This window comes from Rhinopithecus bieti, unplaced genomic scaffold (assembly GCF_001698545.2).
Source record: "Rhinopithecus bieti isolate Rb0 unplaced genomic scaffold, ASM169854v2 scaffold_33326, whole genome shotgun sequence".
NCBI lineage: Eukaryota > Metazoa > Chordata > Mammalia > Primates > Cercopithecidae > Rhinopithecus > Rhinopithecus bieti.
In genome coordinates this window covers 327,448-343,839 of record NW_016814921.1, presented here as the reverse complement: position 1 = coordinate 343,839, position 16,392 = coordinate 327,448, and the positions used below count along the sequence as shown (strand labels likewise).

General features: G+C 35.4%; 1 protein-coding gene across 6 annotated transcripts in view; it reads left to right on the top strand.

The window, feature by feature from the left end:
* The window catches only part of TRPC3 (transient receptor potential cation channel subfamily C member 3), a 79,958-nt gene extending 65,516 nt beyond the window's left edge, over nt 1–14,442 (top strand). For 4 of the 6 annotated variants that reach the window (XM_017852633.1, XM_017852630.1, XM_017852629.1 and 1 more), the window contains 2 exons: nt 10,679–10,754; nt 13,582–14,442. In XM_017852633.1, coding sequence (XP_017708122.1) covers nt 10,679–10,754; nt 13,582–13,724 — 219 coding nt within the window. In that variant the 3' untranslated portion in view covers nt 13,725–14,442. Of the gene's footprint in view, nt 1–10,678; nt 10,755–13,581 lie in introns of those variants that run through there. The other 2 variants (XM_017852631.1, XM_017852632.1) reach the window with 2 other exon arrangements.
* The last annotated feature ends 1,950 nt before the right edge of the window (nt 14,443–16,392 follow it).

Sequence of the window (16,392 nt, the reverse complement as noted above, 5' to 3'; positions counted from 1 at the left end):
TTTTTTTTTCTTTTCTTTTCTTGAGACAGAGTCTCCCTCTCTTGCCCAGGTTGGAGTGCAGTAGTGCAATCTTGGCTCACTGCAACCTCCAACTCCTGGATTCAAGCAATTCTCCTGCCTCAGCCTCCTGAGTAGCTGGGACTACTGGTGCCTGCCACCACGCCCAGCTAATTTTGTATTTTTAGTAGAGTTGGGGTTTCACCATGTTGACCAGGCTGGTCTTGAACTCCTGACCTCAAGTGATCCACTTGCCTCGGCCTCCCAAAATGCTGGGATTATAGGTATGAGCCACCAGCACCCAACCTCTTCCTTATTTTTCTATTTGAATTTTAAGGTGGGTTTGTCTGCTGGTGTCTTTATTTTGATCACGTTAAGGCAAATTGAAGCTTTATAATTTCTTTTCTAAGGATGATACTTTTCGATTTATTAGGTCTTCTTTTGTGTATTTGGTGATATTTTAAAGTAGTCCCCTTATTGTTTATATTAATTATGATTAATTTGGTGCAGTTCTCACAAAACCACCACATACCAACCTTTAAATGGCTAAAAGAAAATAGAAATTTATTTCTCTCTCATGTTCCTAGTGTGGTACCTAACAATGTCAGGGACCCAGGCTTTTTCCGTCATATTACTGCATCATGAATGGCTTTCAGTCTAACATTATCTCATGTTCCAAGAAAGCTCCTGGAGCTCTGCCTGTTATTTCTACATTCCAAAATATAGTTAGAAAGTGATAGAGAAGAAAGTTCTGTGCTATAAGAAAATTCTGTAAAGTTGCACAAACCACCTATCTGCAATGGAGCCTGGGAAATAAAGTCCTAATTTCAAGTGGCCACACGCCAAGTCAAAAAGCTGCGGAAGAGAAATGGTAGTGTCTGCCGAAGTGGACTATGCTATATGTCTTGGTGTTTATCTTAATACTTTTAAACATACTTAGGTCTCTGTTAATTGATTGATATGTTTCAAGTTTTATCTTTTGATCCTTCAGCTCTAAACTATGAAGAAAATCAATATGTGTATTTACACCATTTTCCCCCTTCCTCTCCCAGCTCCTGCTTGTTAAATTATTAGAACTGTGCTTGTTGGGGGAAGAATAGTAATTTTCTTAATCCCTTTAGGTTCAGTACCTGGGGGCTATGAATTAAACTGATAAATGACTGATAAACAGGAGGGGGAAAAGGATTATTTATGCATGCAGTGCACATACATGTAGAAAAACTCAGTGATGAGTGGCTTAAAGGGGTAGTTAGCATTTGGGGCTTATATACCAACTTAACAAAGGACAAGAAGTTCGTGGAGAAGTGATATGACCAAGGAAAAAGTGTTTGGGTTGCTAAAGGTAGTAAATTGTTGGAAGGTGGAGGAAACTGATAGAAGATACAGGTTATTATAGTAAGGTTTGCTTGTGCAGAACCACCTTGGTGCTGACTTTCTGTCCCCAGTGGTAATGATTGTTTTTCTCCTCCTAACCTGAGAGGGGGAGAGGAGGAAGACCTTCACAAAGGGAAATGTATGTCTTGTTTTTAGGCAGATGGGTTAGGGCAGAGAGCTCTTTCTCTGTTTGCTACTTTTCAATTGCCTTCGGCTCAAAATAATCCTTATGCCAAAATGGTATATTTTGGGGTGGCATACTCTGATCTACTTCACTACCTTTTCAGGACTATAGCCTACATTTGGTTTAATTTTAGTCCCACAGTTAAACGTAGTCGGTATTCACCAGCAGTCTTTTTTGCCATAATTTTCTGTTTATCTCTTTGTTAGCTTAAGTTTGTCTTTTTGTAGTTCCTTCAAGAAGAATTTGTGGGAACTATGTTCTCTGAGTGAGTTTATGTTGTAAATTAGTTTCCATTTCTATGTATTTATATTGACTACCTGTAATATACTTAGGTGATAATTTATTTTTAATGTATATGTAGACGTTGCTCCAGAGCCTCCTGGAATGGAATGTTGATGTGGAAGAGTTTGAGGCCAGACTGATTGTTTTCCTCATATAGTTGACCTGAGCTTTTAGTTTGAATGCCCCAAATATCTTTATCTTTTAAATCCAACAACTTGGTATTGATTGTTCTATAGGTGGATCTGTATCAATTTTTCCTGGCACACACTATGGCCATTGTTTTTTTTTGTTTGTTTTTTTGTTTTTTTAGATGGAGTCTTGCTCTGTCGCCCAGGCTGGAGCGCAGTGGCGTGATCTCAGCTCACTACAACCTCCACTTCCCAGGTTCAAGCAATTGTCCTGCCTCAGCCTCCCAAGTAGCTGGGACTACAGGTGCCGCCACCATGCCCAGTCAATTTTTGTATTTTTTTAGTAGAAATGGGGTTTCATTGTGTTAGCCAGGATAGTCTCAATCTCCTGACCTCGTGATCCATCTGCCTCAGCCTCCTAAAGAGCTGGGATTACAGGAATGAGCCACCGCACCCGGCCACACTATGGCCTTTCAATATGTATATTTAGTCTTCTTTTAATTTTTGAATAATTTTATTGATGAATATCTCGAAGTATTTTTTCTGCTCCATTATTTTGGATTTCTTCTTCAAAGACACCAATTTAAAGCCTACTGAATTCTTCTTGACTGTCTTCATATCTACCATTTTTTCCCTATTCATTTTGAATTTTCATCCATTTCTATTTTTGGCTCTTTTTTTCTCAAACTTTATTTTATTTTTTAATTTTATTTTTAATTGACACATTATAATATGCATACTTATGGCAAGCAGTGTGATATTTCAATACATGTATACATTGTACAAAGGATCAAAGCAGTGTATTTGGCGTGTTCATCACCTTGTTCATTTATCATTTCTTTGTGGTAAGACCATTCAAAATCCTCTCTTATAGCTATTTTAAAACATACAATACAATGTTAACTATAGTCCCCCTACTGTGCCCTGTAACACCTTAACTTACTTCTTCTATCCAACTATAACTTTGTACCTGGTGACCAACTTCTCCCCACCTCCCATTCCCCCTGCCCTCTCCAACTTCTGGTAGCCACTATTCTACTCTCTACTTGTATGAGATAAACTGTTTAAGATGTCACGTATGAGTGAGATCATATGATATTTGCCTTTCTGTACCTGGCTTATTTCATTTAACATGATGTCCTCCAGGTCCATCTGTGTTGCCACAAAGACAGAATGCCATTGTGGCTGAATAGAATTCCACTGTGTGTATATATGCAACCATACTTTCTTTATCTGTTCATCTGTTGATGGATAGTTAGGTTGATTCCATATTTTGGCTATTGTGAATAGTGCTGCAGTAAACATGAGAGTGCAGATATCTCTTCACCATACTGATTTCATTTCCTTTGGGTATATACCCAGTAGTGGGATTGCTGGATCATATAGTAGTTCTATTTTTAATTTTTTAAGTATCTCTTCAATATACTGATTTCATTTCCTTTGGATATATACCCAGTAGTGGGCTTTTTGAATCATGTGGTAATTCTATTTTTAATTTTTTAATGAACTTCCATACTGTTTTCTGTAATGGCTGTACTCATTTACGTTCCTATCAATAGTGTATGAGTTCTCTTTCTCCACATCCATACCAGCATTTGTTATTTTTTGTCTGTTTGATAATAGGCATCCTAACTAGGGTGAGGTGAAATCTTATTGTGGTTTTGATTTGCATTTCTCTGATGATTAGTGATGTTGAACATTTTTTCATTTGCCTGTTGTCCATTTGTATATCTTCTTTTGCCCAATGTCTCTTTAGGTCTTTTACCCATTTTTAAATTGGATTACTTGTTTTTTGCTGTTGAGTTGTTTAAGTTTCTTATATATTCTGGATATTAACCCCTTGTCAGTTGCATAGTTTGAAAATATGCTTGATGTAATCCCATTTGCCTATTTTTGCTTTTGTTGCCTGTGTTTTGAGGTCTTATCCAAAACTCTGTGCTCAGACCAGGGTCCTGAAGTATTTCCCCTATGTTTTCTTCTAGTAATTTTATCATTTTGAGTCTTACACCTGAGACTTTATTTTGAAATGGTTTTTGTATATGGTGAGAGATAGAGGTCTAGTTTTATCCTTCTGCATGTAGATGTCCAGTTTTCCCAGCACCATTCGTTGAAGAGACTGTCCTTTCCCCAATGTATGTTCTTGGTGCATTTGTTGAAAATCAGGTGCTTCCTGGTTCATACACAACTGTGTTCTCACTCTGTCTCATATGGCAGAAAAGGGACAAGGAAGTTCTGTGGGATCTCTTTTATAAGAGCACTAATCCCATTTGTAAGGGTGGAACCTAATCACCACCATCACATCGGGGATTAGGATTTGAACACATGAGTCTGGGGTGGACAAAACATTCAGTTCATAACAAGTGAACAAGTGAGTGATAATAACATTGTTTAGTTGTTAGAGTTTTTTTTCATGCAGCATGATTATAATAGGTGAGACTTACCTTTAAAACTATTACAGAACTTGGGGGTGGGTGTGGTGGCTCATGCCTGTAATTCCAGCACGCTGGGAGGCCGAGGTGGGTGGATCACCTGAAGTCAAGAGCTTGAGACCAGCCTGGTTAACATGGTGAAACCCTGTTTCTACTAGAAAAAAAAAAAAATCAGAACTTGGTCTGCTAAATAGGGATTTTCTTTCAAAGTGAATATACTAATATACTAATATACTAATATACTCTTAGAATATACTAATTCTAATGGGGCCATCACAACTCAGAATATTTTTAGAACATCTTTAAATAATTACTTTTATAATTAGTCCATAAGACAAAAAATGTTTCATTTTTTTCTAGTTACTGAACTTATTATTCTTATTAATAAAACTTAGTGCCATGACTTTGCATTTTTAAAAAAAATGGTCACATCCAACTTCAACAAACATGTAGCCATCACCAATAGGGTCATCACCTATATGTGTTTTATATCCAAATGAGGGTTTTTTTCTCCAAAACAATTTATTTAAAGACAGAGATTCAAATACGCCCCAAGGGGCCACAGCGGAAGAGTTTCAAAAATATTTTGATCAGGGCCAGACGTGGTGGCTCACTTCACAATCCCAGTGCTTTGGGAGGCTGTTATGGGATGGCAGTTTAAGCCCAGAAGTTTGACACTGCAATGAGCTATGATCATGTCACTGAACTCCAGCCCTGGTGACACAGCAAGACCCTTTCTCTGAAAAAAAGACAAAAATACCAAAAATGTTTTGATCAATAGTGGTATTTATATTAAAATTAATTATTAATAGCATGTTGAAGTAATTATTTTATGTGTGTAAAAAACTTTTTTTAACTGGGTGTGATTTTTTTCTCAAGAACATACTTAGGAGGATGGCTATGATTAAATTCTGCTGATTTTAACGATATTTTATTTGTTATTTATTATAACAATATTTGTGTTTGGTTATTTCAAGTTAAAAGCATGCAGATATGCTATGATAAGTTAAGAAATAGGAATTTATTGTGAGACTCCACAGAAGTTGGACTGTGGGTTCTTCAGTTTTATTCTCTCTATTGTCTCTTGTGGGCAGATGTGCTTTCACAGCTGACTTCGCTTTGGTAACACCCTTGGTCCAAACAAATACAGTATTGGACAGTCTTTGGCCCAGGTGGTGGACTCTGGTCCAGTTCATGAAGGATATCATTGATGACTTGGTTTTACTGGAAGCACATGACAGTTTTTCTCTAAATGGGGCAAAATGAGATGTTCCTGAACTCCACTCACAGTGAGCTTCCAGGCACATTCAGGACAACACCTATTATACATGATGTTAGTTTATACAGATACAAAGATATAGGTCATGCCTTCAAGAATCTCTCCATTGAAGTAGAATGGCAGTGTTGAGGTTAGGAGGAAGGAAAGGAAAGAATAAGTAGACAGATACTCACATAACACTACATACTATGTGGTATAGTTATGCCTATATATGAAATAGAAATAAATATAGATGCAATGAAATATAAATAAAATGGTTTGGGAATAGAGAAAACAAAAATAGCTCAGAGCAGTCTGAACTATGTGAGGTATGCAGGCCCAGAGAACATGAGTATGGGACTTTCAGTCACAGTCCCCTACCTCTACCCATGCCTGAGGGCGGTTGTCTAAATTCATTTGTTCCTGACTTGCAGCCTCACCTGTTATCTTCATGTTCCTGGAATTTGTGATGCAAAGAAGAATGTATAACCATTCAAAAGCTTATGTTATTTCAAATCCTTGATAAACAACTTAGGAACTGCCTCTTTTTTACATTTAAAAACCCACTAGTACTTGCTGCTAATTGGAGCACATATCCAGGGCAATTTGAATCTGTGCTCCCCAGGTTGCAGTCCTTAAACTTGGCCCAATAAACTCTCTACTTATATATTTAGTTTGCCTCAGATTTTTTCTTTAGGTCAACAGAACTGGGAAACCTAGAAGAGAGGATATTTTAAAGTCAATCAATAGGTTTGCAGGTCCCTCTTCAAAATAAAAAAAAATAAAAAAAAATAAAAAAACGCAGAAAAAGGTAACAGGTAAAAGTCAATCAAGTAGAAGGAAAAACAAATTTATTCTCTGTTGCCCCAAAGAACACAACTTGGACTGATAGTTATTTTGGCTTCAATACAAAGGAGTTGTTTTCTAACAGCTATAGTTGTCCAAAATAGATTAAACCAGCTGTCTGAAAATAGCAGGCCCTCAATCACAGAAGTTTATACAGAAGCTGTGTAATGGTAATCTTTCACAAAGTTTCATGAGTGGTATAAAACATGAAAACAATGATTCCTAAGGTCCTTTTCCTGTCTAAAATTTTACTCTATACTTCTGAGTTTTTTTCTGTCTACATCAGTCTTATTACCCTTCATTCACACTTTTTAGATTGTTAAAATTCATAGTACAAAACCTACTAATGACAGTCAAATTTGGCTTCTCTGTAGAATTAAATGAGAGAATGAATGTAAAAAGTACCTGATAGAGTGCTTAACAATTATTAGCTGAATTTGAATCAGTAAAAAATACCAAGTGAGAAGAAAATCTTTCACTCCGTTTGGGAAGGAAGATATCTAACCACCTCACAGCTACCCAACCACCCACATCTTATTTCTTCTCCCAGTCTTAATGGAGGGTTGAAAAATGAAATTGGGTTTGTTTGCAGGAAGGACTGTTTGAAGTAAGTACCGCCTGGGATCTTTACCTGGTTACCACTGAATTTCAGTTTTGGAACCTCTGTTTAGGATTTCCATACCCTGGACAGAGAAAATCAATAGTCTTTATAGAGTTAGAATGTCTTCCTTAAAGAGTGACTCACAGGCTTGTACCAAGAAAGCTGTATAATTTCTGGAGGTTTGCGGAATGTGGAAGTTAATCTGTCGACTTCTATTGTGTTAGTTAGTTAGCAATTTGAGCAAGAGGGAAAAAAGGTGAATCTGTTATTGGTAGTTTAATTTTTAGTACTAGCTTTAATTAAAGAATCAGTTGGAAATTTAGTTAAAGGTAGTATTTAAAATGGTACTTTTACTTGTTATATATGAGTTTCATGGTCCTTGCTTATGGTACCATCATTAAGATGGATTTATCGAGATACACTTTACAGAAGCTTAGATTATAATGAGAGAATAATAGTTATATTATTCGAGGACCTACTATGTAATTTACATGTACTGTCTCTTTTACAAGACACAGTCTAGCATCTCCATTATGCAGATTAAGATACCAAGGTTCCAGATCTACATGATTTGTTCTTGCAACTCACAATCTCAACTGTGTTAAAGAAAACCAGAGTTAGACAGTAGCTAAAGTAGTAAAAACAGATTTTATTCAGGAGCTAGTGCAATAGGGGGAGAGAGGCCTCAAGAGTCTTTGTTGCCTGTTACACAATACTGTCTTGGGTTTACTAGACAAGCTTCCTAATAGAATGGGGATGGCCAATCTTTGTCTCCTTCTCTGAGCTGCAGATCATTTTAGAATTCTCATGAATTATCTTTCCAACATGAACAAAGGGATAGACTATTACCAGGTAGTGTCATATATGGGGAAACTGATTTCTGTCTAACCTCAGGTACCTTCTTGCCTTGTGCAGGGGCTCAACTTGTCTCAGCACTAATTGTTAAATAGTCATTTATTTTCCATCAATTTGTATTACTGCCTTTTAAGCTGCTTTTAACTGATATACATAACTTTGTATTTTCGTTTCATAGGAATCTGTCTTCACTGTCCCCTAAATTTAACCAGATCCCTGATATGTTCACCCATTATAGTAAATTGTTCCATATCAATATGAAGTTTCACTGGACTGGGGACTGTGTTCACTGTTGTATTCCTAGCACCTAGTTCAGTACCTGCCACAGAATTGGCTTTCAATAAATATTTGCTGAATGAATGAATCAATCCAGTTTAAGATCCATCCAGCTGTGAGTCTGTCTTGGGATCTAGATTCTACAAAATTCAACAGGTTTTGTATCTTACAGTGACTGGTAGAATGAGCTTTTCCTTTTCAGTAGCATGGGCCCTCTCACTCTGTTGTTATTCTCTGCATAACATTTTGAATCTTCCTGAATTCCTCTCTTTTACTTGACCTTGGTGTAATTTCTACTTTCTTAAAATTGAAGTATGTGTTTTCTACTCTCGCTATGCCTGCATCTTAGTTCAGGTCTTTTTCCCTTTCCTTTGTTATCTTTTATATACAATATTTGTTACATGCATAAGAATATGTATAATGCAGAATAAATTATGAAGCATAATTACATTCACACCTATGAAACCACCACCGACCTGACAATGATAACATTATCCATCCATTGCCTCTACTTATATGCACCTCCCTATCTACTCCTCTGCCTTCACCTAACAGTTAATCCCTATCTTGAAGTTAGGTTTCTCCTCTTCTTGCTTTGATTTTCTTTTCAAATATAATTTATTGTATGTGTCAATATTCCTAAAAATATATTTTATAGATTTACTTGTTATTGAGCTTCATAAGAATAGCTTCATACTTTGTGGTCTTCTGCAACCGGAATTTTTCATTCAACATTATGCTTCTAAGATTCATCCACACTATTGTGTGTGGCTATGGTGCATTAATTTCATTAATGAACACAATAACATTACATTGTAACATACTACAATTTGTCTATTCTTATTAATATTTGTTTAGATTGTTTCCAGTGTTTTGCTATTTCAGACAGAGTTGCTACAAACATTGTTGTATGTCTCTTGGTTCATACCTGCAAAGTTTCTCTAGACCTTATACTGAGAAGTGGACTTTCTAGGTGAAAGGGCATGCAAATGTTCAACTTTAAAAGCTAATACCACCTGGCTGCAGTGGCTCATGCCTATAGCTCCAGCTGCTTGAGAGGCTGAGGCAGGAGGACAGTGTTGTGCCCAGGAGTTTGAGGCAAGCCTGTGCAGTATAGTGAGACTCCACATCTAAAATTTTTTTAATATACATCAATTTAAAAACTAAAAAGATAATACTAAATTGTCTTCAAAGTTGACTACAGTCTTGCCAGTAAAATATAAAAGTCCCCATTGATCCATATCCTTTCCAACACTTGGCATGACTAGATTCATTAATCATTCTCTTTATTAGATGTAAAATTGTGTCTCCTTTTTGTCATAATTTGTATTTCCCTGCAACAGAGTTTGAAATTGTTTCTTAAGCTTGTTGACCCTTCACGTTTCCATTTCTTTGAAACATTCGTTTGTCTTTTGCCCATTTTAAAATTGGGTTATTTGAGTTTTTCTTATTGAATTAAAGTTCTTTATATATTTGGATCCAAATTATTTTTACTTACAAGTATTACCAATATTTTCTCCCAGTCTATGACTTACCTTTTCACTTTCTTTATGGTATCTCTATAAACAGAAATTTTAAATTGTAATGAAGTTGAATTTATCAGTCTTTTCTATTGTAATCATAAGTTTTAATCTTGTTTTTTTAAAATCCAGGTCTACCCTAAATTTATAAATATACTGTCTTATATAATATTTTCTTTTAAGGATTCAGAAGCTTTATCTTTCACATTACAGATGCATGTGGAATTAATTTTGTATTCATGGTATGAAATAGGGCTCCAATTTAATTTTTTCCATATGGATAAACAGTTATCCTAGAAGAGCATTTATTTAGACTGAAAATAGTCACTATATATAGATATTAGAGAAAAGCATGCAATGTAACAAAATACATGGCATTTAGAAAATGTAAAATATAATACAGTAATTAGTATATATACAAAATTTAAAGAAAAGATATTGGAAGGACATACACCAAAATGACAACAGTGATTATCTTTGGATGGCGAGGTTGCTAATGATTTCATTATTTATTTTGCTCTTCTCTGTATTTTCCAAATTCTCTGTAGAGAGCGTACATTAATGTATTTTTCTAAATACTGGGAAATAAGGTAGTGTCTATGGGTGATAATGTAGTGTCAATATAACTTAAAAAGAAACTATTAGTTGAAAGAGAAGCCGTGAATTCAAATCTTCAAGCTTAACTTCTTTTTCAAAGCTTCTTCCATTTCTGAGGCAAAAAAAAGTATTGGTGGATTATGCAGTAAGTCTCAGTAGAAGGCGTTAAGAGAGTTAAATTCTGAAACCTGCGTAATTTTTCTATACATAGTTATAAAAAATTTTTCTCCCAAGTTGTTTGCTTTACAGGTATGTAAGCCTCTTTGGAAGATAGGATTCGGGGCACTTATGTATATCATTGGAGATCTAATCATTTACTTTTGCCCAACAGCAGATAATGAAAAGACTTATAAAGCGGTATGTTTTGAAAGCACAAGTAGACAAAGAAAATGATGAAGTTAATGAAGGTAAGCATCTCCAACTTGAGAAATATCCTTTTATAACTAACTTAATGAACGTGGAAAACTTCATATTGAGGCATACTTTAAAAATCCAATCCCAGGTTATAGGTTGGATGCCTCTCAGATGGGAGAAGGATCTTATGTTAAATTTTTAAAACTTCATCTTTTAAAATAAACAGTTATTTAAAATATTGATCAGAGGCAATTTATCTCTACTCATAGTGCTCTGATTCTAAGAATGTAAAGACTGACATCTTTCTAGCAGTTTTTTAATCCCTCTGACATAAAGTAGTCAGTAGTATTGGTTACATTTTCAATGAGTTCACATTAGTGTTAACATTTTTCCAGTTAAGCAGATAAAAGAACAGTGACTCAAACAGAATTCATGTGCTCAGGAAAACCTCTATTTTGTTGTTCAGAAACACAGTTTTAACCTATTTTTCTTGTCTGGTGCTTCTCCTTTGAATGTCACTTTCCCCCCTGCCTCTTTACTTTAAGGAAGTTTATTTTTTTAAGGCATATTTGAGGCAGGGCATCTGTCTGGACTATAAAAATTTTTTATGAAAGTCTAGAAGGTAGAGCTAAACACAGGCCCAGAGTTAGAAAGAAATCAACCAGGGAGAAATAAGTTGCCCTAAAAATGGAAACTGTACCTTCCAATATCAATGAGATGCCACTAAATCTATCTACACTGATAAAAGAAGAAAGGGCTAAACTTAATAATATTGTTCATGGACTTTGAAGCCGTTACTTGATTAATACAAGGAATCCCTTTTAAGTTGAAATCAATCTAATAGTATATGTATGTAGAAAAGAAACCTGTGAATTTATAATTGATAACTAACAAAAATCTAATCATGGTGACCTAATCAAACTGTCTCAGGAGAAAGGACTGGAATGAGGTTGTAGTTTAGAAAGCAGAAGTCTGATCAGTTGTACCATAACCTCCATGGCAGGTGGGGAGGGAGGAACAAAGTGGGAAGAATTGTGTGCCCAAAACAGCATAAAAAACAAGAAGCATTTCCCAAGCCCTTGCACAAAAGAGGAAAATCAATGAGAATTTGGAGTTTTGAACAAAGTTCTTACTAAGAAAGTGTGTCTTATAACCTCATTTAATTAACGAGGAAACTAAAATCTGAAGAGTTTGAGTAACTTGTGTTTCCTGAATTGGCAGACTAAATATTTAATACAACACATAGGTTGTAGTCTCCCCATGAGTCGGGAACAGGGAAGAAAGGATAGTAGAAGGTGAAATGGGGCAGGGGGTCCTCTATGATACTGAATGGTGTGAGAATCCACTCCTTCCACTGAAGTCTGCCTCATGATTTCAATTAAGATCAGTTTATTCCTTTTATATTGCCATATGCCAAAGGAAGCACTTTTTTTTTTTGTCACAAAAGGGCTCCTCAAATGTTTTGTGTGTATTTCTGAGAGTTAGATTTTTTTTCAAATAAAAAGGCTCTGACTTTTATATAATAGAAGAATATTGAAATTATACTTTAAAGCATATTAAAGATACCAGGAAATATCATCAAAGGTGTGTTTCAAATGCCATTCTACTATAAAAAGCTAAGTCAATGGTTTGAAGAATCATTTGTTAGATTCAAGGTAAATTCTTGCTCCAACATTCACTTTTGAAAGTCAGTGATTTATCTACATTACAGTCACTNCTGAAGTCTGCCTCATGATTTCAATTAAGATCAGTTTATTCCTTTTATATTGCCATATGCCAAAGGAAGCACTTTTTTTTTTTTGTCACAAAAGGGCTCCTCAAATGTTTTGTGTGTATTTCTGAGAGTTAGATTTTTTTTCAAATAATAAGGCTCTGACTTTTATATAATAGAAGAATATTGAAATTATACTTTAAAGCATATTAAAGATACCAGGAAATATCATCAAAGGTGTGTTTCAAATGCCATTCTACTATAAAAGCTAAGTCAATGGTTTGAAGAATCATTTGTTAGATTCAAGGTAAATTCTTGCTCCAACATTCACTTTTGAAAGTCAGTGATTTATCTACATTACAGTCACTTGCAAGAGAATCCAGTGTTTCTTTCCTTTTTTAACCAAATACTGCCTCTCCTTGAAGAGAATCCAGTTTCTAATTGCAATACATGGATGCTCTAAATATTGCCAAACTGAACTATGGGAACAATTTATTTTTATAGCCCAAACTTTCCTATTCTCTTCAAGAATATATTGCCAGTGGTATCATATCTAAACTCCTCAATTGCACTGTTGCTTGTTCTTCCTTATGCATTAATCCTTTATGCTGGACAAACTAATGTCTTCATGTCCATTGCCATTACCTTCCCTAATAAACACTCCCTACGCTTTTTTCTTTCTTTCCCTTATTTCATATTTGCCTTAAAATTATTTGCCTGTCAGATAGATTGATTCATTTTTAGTAAAATTTAGTTTTTCTAGGATTCCCTTTGATCCTAGCAATGGGAAATGTTTGATGCAGGTGTCAACCTTTATACTTGAAAGAAACAAAGGGACTCCCGTGTAGTCAGAAAGGAGATATCCTGACTGTAGATTAGTTAACAGAGAATCACCTTATGTTAAAAGGTGGGTGAACAAAAGGACAATACTTTAAGCTGAGTGTTACTCTTAAAAAATATAGCTGGACTATTTTTATAGCTTTTTTTCAAAGGTCAGTATACCTTTAAAGACAGATGTTTCTTAAATATTTTAAAGAAAAAACTTTGAAGTAGCTACTTTGGACACCTTATGAAGCAAATACATTGATATTGTAAGACTTTCACTCTTTGTTCTTTTCTACATCCAAAGAGCAACTTACCAATAATTTTTTTTAATATCAATACTATAGGTGAATTAAAAGAAATCAAGCAAGATATCTCCAGCCTTCGTTATGAACTTTTGGAAGACAAGAGCCAAGCAACTGAGGAATTAGCCATTCTAATTCATAAACTTAGTGAGAAACTGAATCCCAGCATGCTGAGATGTGAATGATATGGCAACCTGGATTTGGCTTTGACTATAGCACAAATGTGGGCAATAATATTTCTAAGTATGAAATACTTGAAAAACTATGATGTACATTTTTAGTATTAACTACCTTTATCATGTGAATCTTTAAAAGTTAGCTCGTAATGGTTTTATTGTTTTATCACATGAAAATGCATTTTATTTGTCTGCCTTGACATTACAATGACATACCATTGTGTTGAAAAGCCCAATATTACTATATTATTGAAATTTTTATTCATTTTAGAGTAAACTCCACATCTTTGCACTACCTGTTTGTCTCCAAGAGACTATCAGTTTCTTGGGGACAGGGATCATGTCTTATTCATCTTTGTGTCTCCAGCATCTAGTACAGTGCCTGGTACATAGTAGGTGCTCAATAAATGTTGAAACCAACTGAACTGAACTGCCAACAAAATAAAAATAAAAAGTCCTCACTATGTAGCATACCTTCCCTTGTCCAAGTTCTGAGTTCTGAAGAGATCTTTTTTTTTTTTTAATAGAAACTGAAGAAATTTTACAACCAGCTATGACTTGGTAAGACATTCTTACAATTTTAGGTGTCACTGATAATCCTAGAACCATTGAGCCCCGAGGGAAGAATTTAACAACAAAATAGGTTAATGGAAAATATACTTACATTAAATATTTAAGTTTCATATAATTATTTAAAACAACACATTAAAGATTTTTCTAAAATATAGACTGCTTGCTCTCTGTCTTAGACTTATATTTATCATTTTTCAGTAATGTGATTTTCTTTTAAGTTGGAGTTTATGCAGGGTTGTCATTTCGTTGTAACGGTCTATTTTCTGCCTCTGCTGCTTTAATGCTAAATGAGATATCAACAGCTGACTTCGTATCTCATCCGTGAGCTCCCTTCTGAGTTTTGGAGGGTCTGCTCATAGGAAGAAATAGGAAAGAGCAATGACTATGGGCGTACCTGGAAAGACATGGCCAAGCATCCCCAGGTGTGTTTCAGTTCCTTTTGAGGCATTTCCTGCCATCATTGCTTACAATGATTGACATCCTTTTTTCTTATCAAAGGATTCCAATTCCACTTTCTATATAAAATAGATTGTGATGTATCTACGTATGCCTTATTACATAATTGAGCTGAATGCTGGTAATATCCGCAATGCCTCTTGGGAAAAGGCATACAGACCAGTAAGTTCCCCGGTCACTTCAGAGACCATAAAACATTCAAAGCATTTTTTAACCAGCTACGTTTAAATCTCTCATAGAGTTATGTTTAGCATCCTGAGTCTCTTCAGTCAGTTGCTGTCAAGTCTTATAGGAATACGAATTGTGATCATAGCTCAAAGAGTTTCAGAGGTCCTTAAAACCAACTAAATACATGCTACTTTAAAATCATTGCTGTCACACAGAAAAGCTTTCTAGACATGAAGACAGAAATAAGTGTTAAATGGAACTACATAAAGCTCTTTAAAGTTACTTCTTAATTTCTACTTTTTGGGAGTTAAAACAAATTAAGAAAGGAACTTTTATACATTTTTTGCGACCATTGTAGAACATTTCATTAACTTTTGTGCGATGCTAGGAGTATTTGTCTTAAACATTTTTAAGACTTTATGTTGTGTCTCAGAACTGAATAAAACATTGAATTTTTCCATTGTTATATGTTACCATATGTTATATTAAGATAGTAAAGATACAAAGTTTCTATAATAGATATTTCTGATAGTTTTATAGTATGGTCCAGATTCCAAGTGTGAAAAGTTTTCGCTTATTGCTATGGAACTGAATATTTTGTAATTTTCTTCCTTGGGGTTGGAAAAAATGCTGAATGAAAAAGTGGCAGATTCAGCTGGGGACATTCAGCCTACGATCCTTGGAATCTGAAGATCAGAGAAGTATGAAGATAAGCCTCATGGTATCCACACGATGTGAATTAAAAAAAAAAAAAAATTTTTTTTTTTGCGTCCATGCCCCTCACAACTGTAGAACTCTTAACAGGCATTTTTTCTTTATTTACTATGTATAAACTGGTATAGTTTTAATATTTCATTTTTTTTCCTTATCATTTCAAGGTGTTGTTTCAGAAGAAGGTGTGATGACAAAGTGTAGTGTGTGTGGTTGATGTTTTGATGCCCTGCCCAGATGCCCTCTACTGGGCCAGTGCACCTGTCTCCCATATTCTCCTGTCCAGTTCCTAGCTAATCACTTCTCCTGGAGAATTGCCCTCAGCTAAAAATAAGCAGTCTTATCCTGGATGTGATGCCTCCACCTCCCCATGGCCAGTGACTGATGGGTGGGGGCACAAAGGGCCAGCCCCTTGTCTCAAGGTGGGGCCGACTATTTGGTGCAGTTCATGCTCCAGAGCTCCTGAAAGGATTAGGCTGATGCCAGACTCAAGCTGAGATGAAATCTTGGTTTAGCTTCTTCCTCTGCCTTTTCGAGTTTCCTTCCCTCCCTTTCTCCAGAGAGCATCCCCTTAATGAGTCATCACATCCAAATCTTGTTAGGTTTTGCTTTTAGGGAACTCACACTAAGACAGAAGGTATTAATGTGGTAGCCTACGGTTGAAATGAGGATTAGTCAAGGGGATTGCTGTCAGAATTAGTCCTTCACTTGAGGATAAAGATAGCTCTGGGTCAGCAAGTCCTTTCCCTACTCACTTTTAACAGGTACC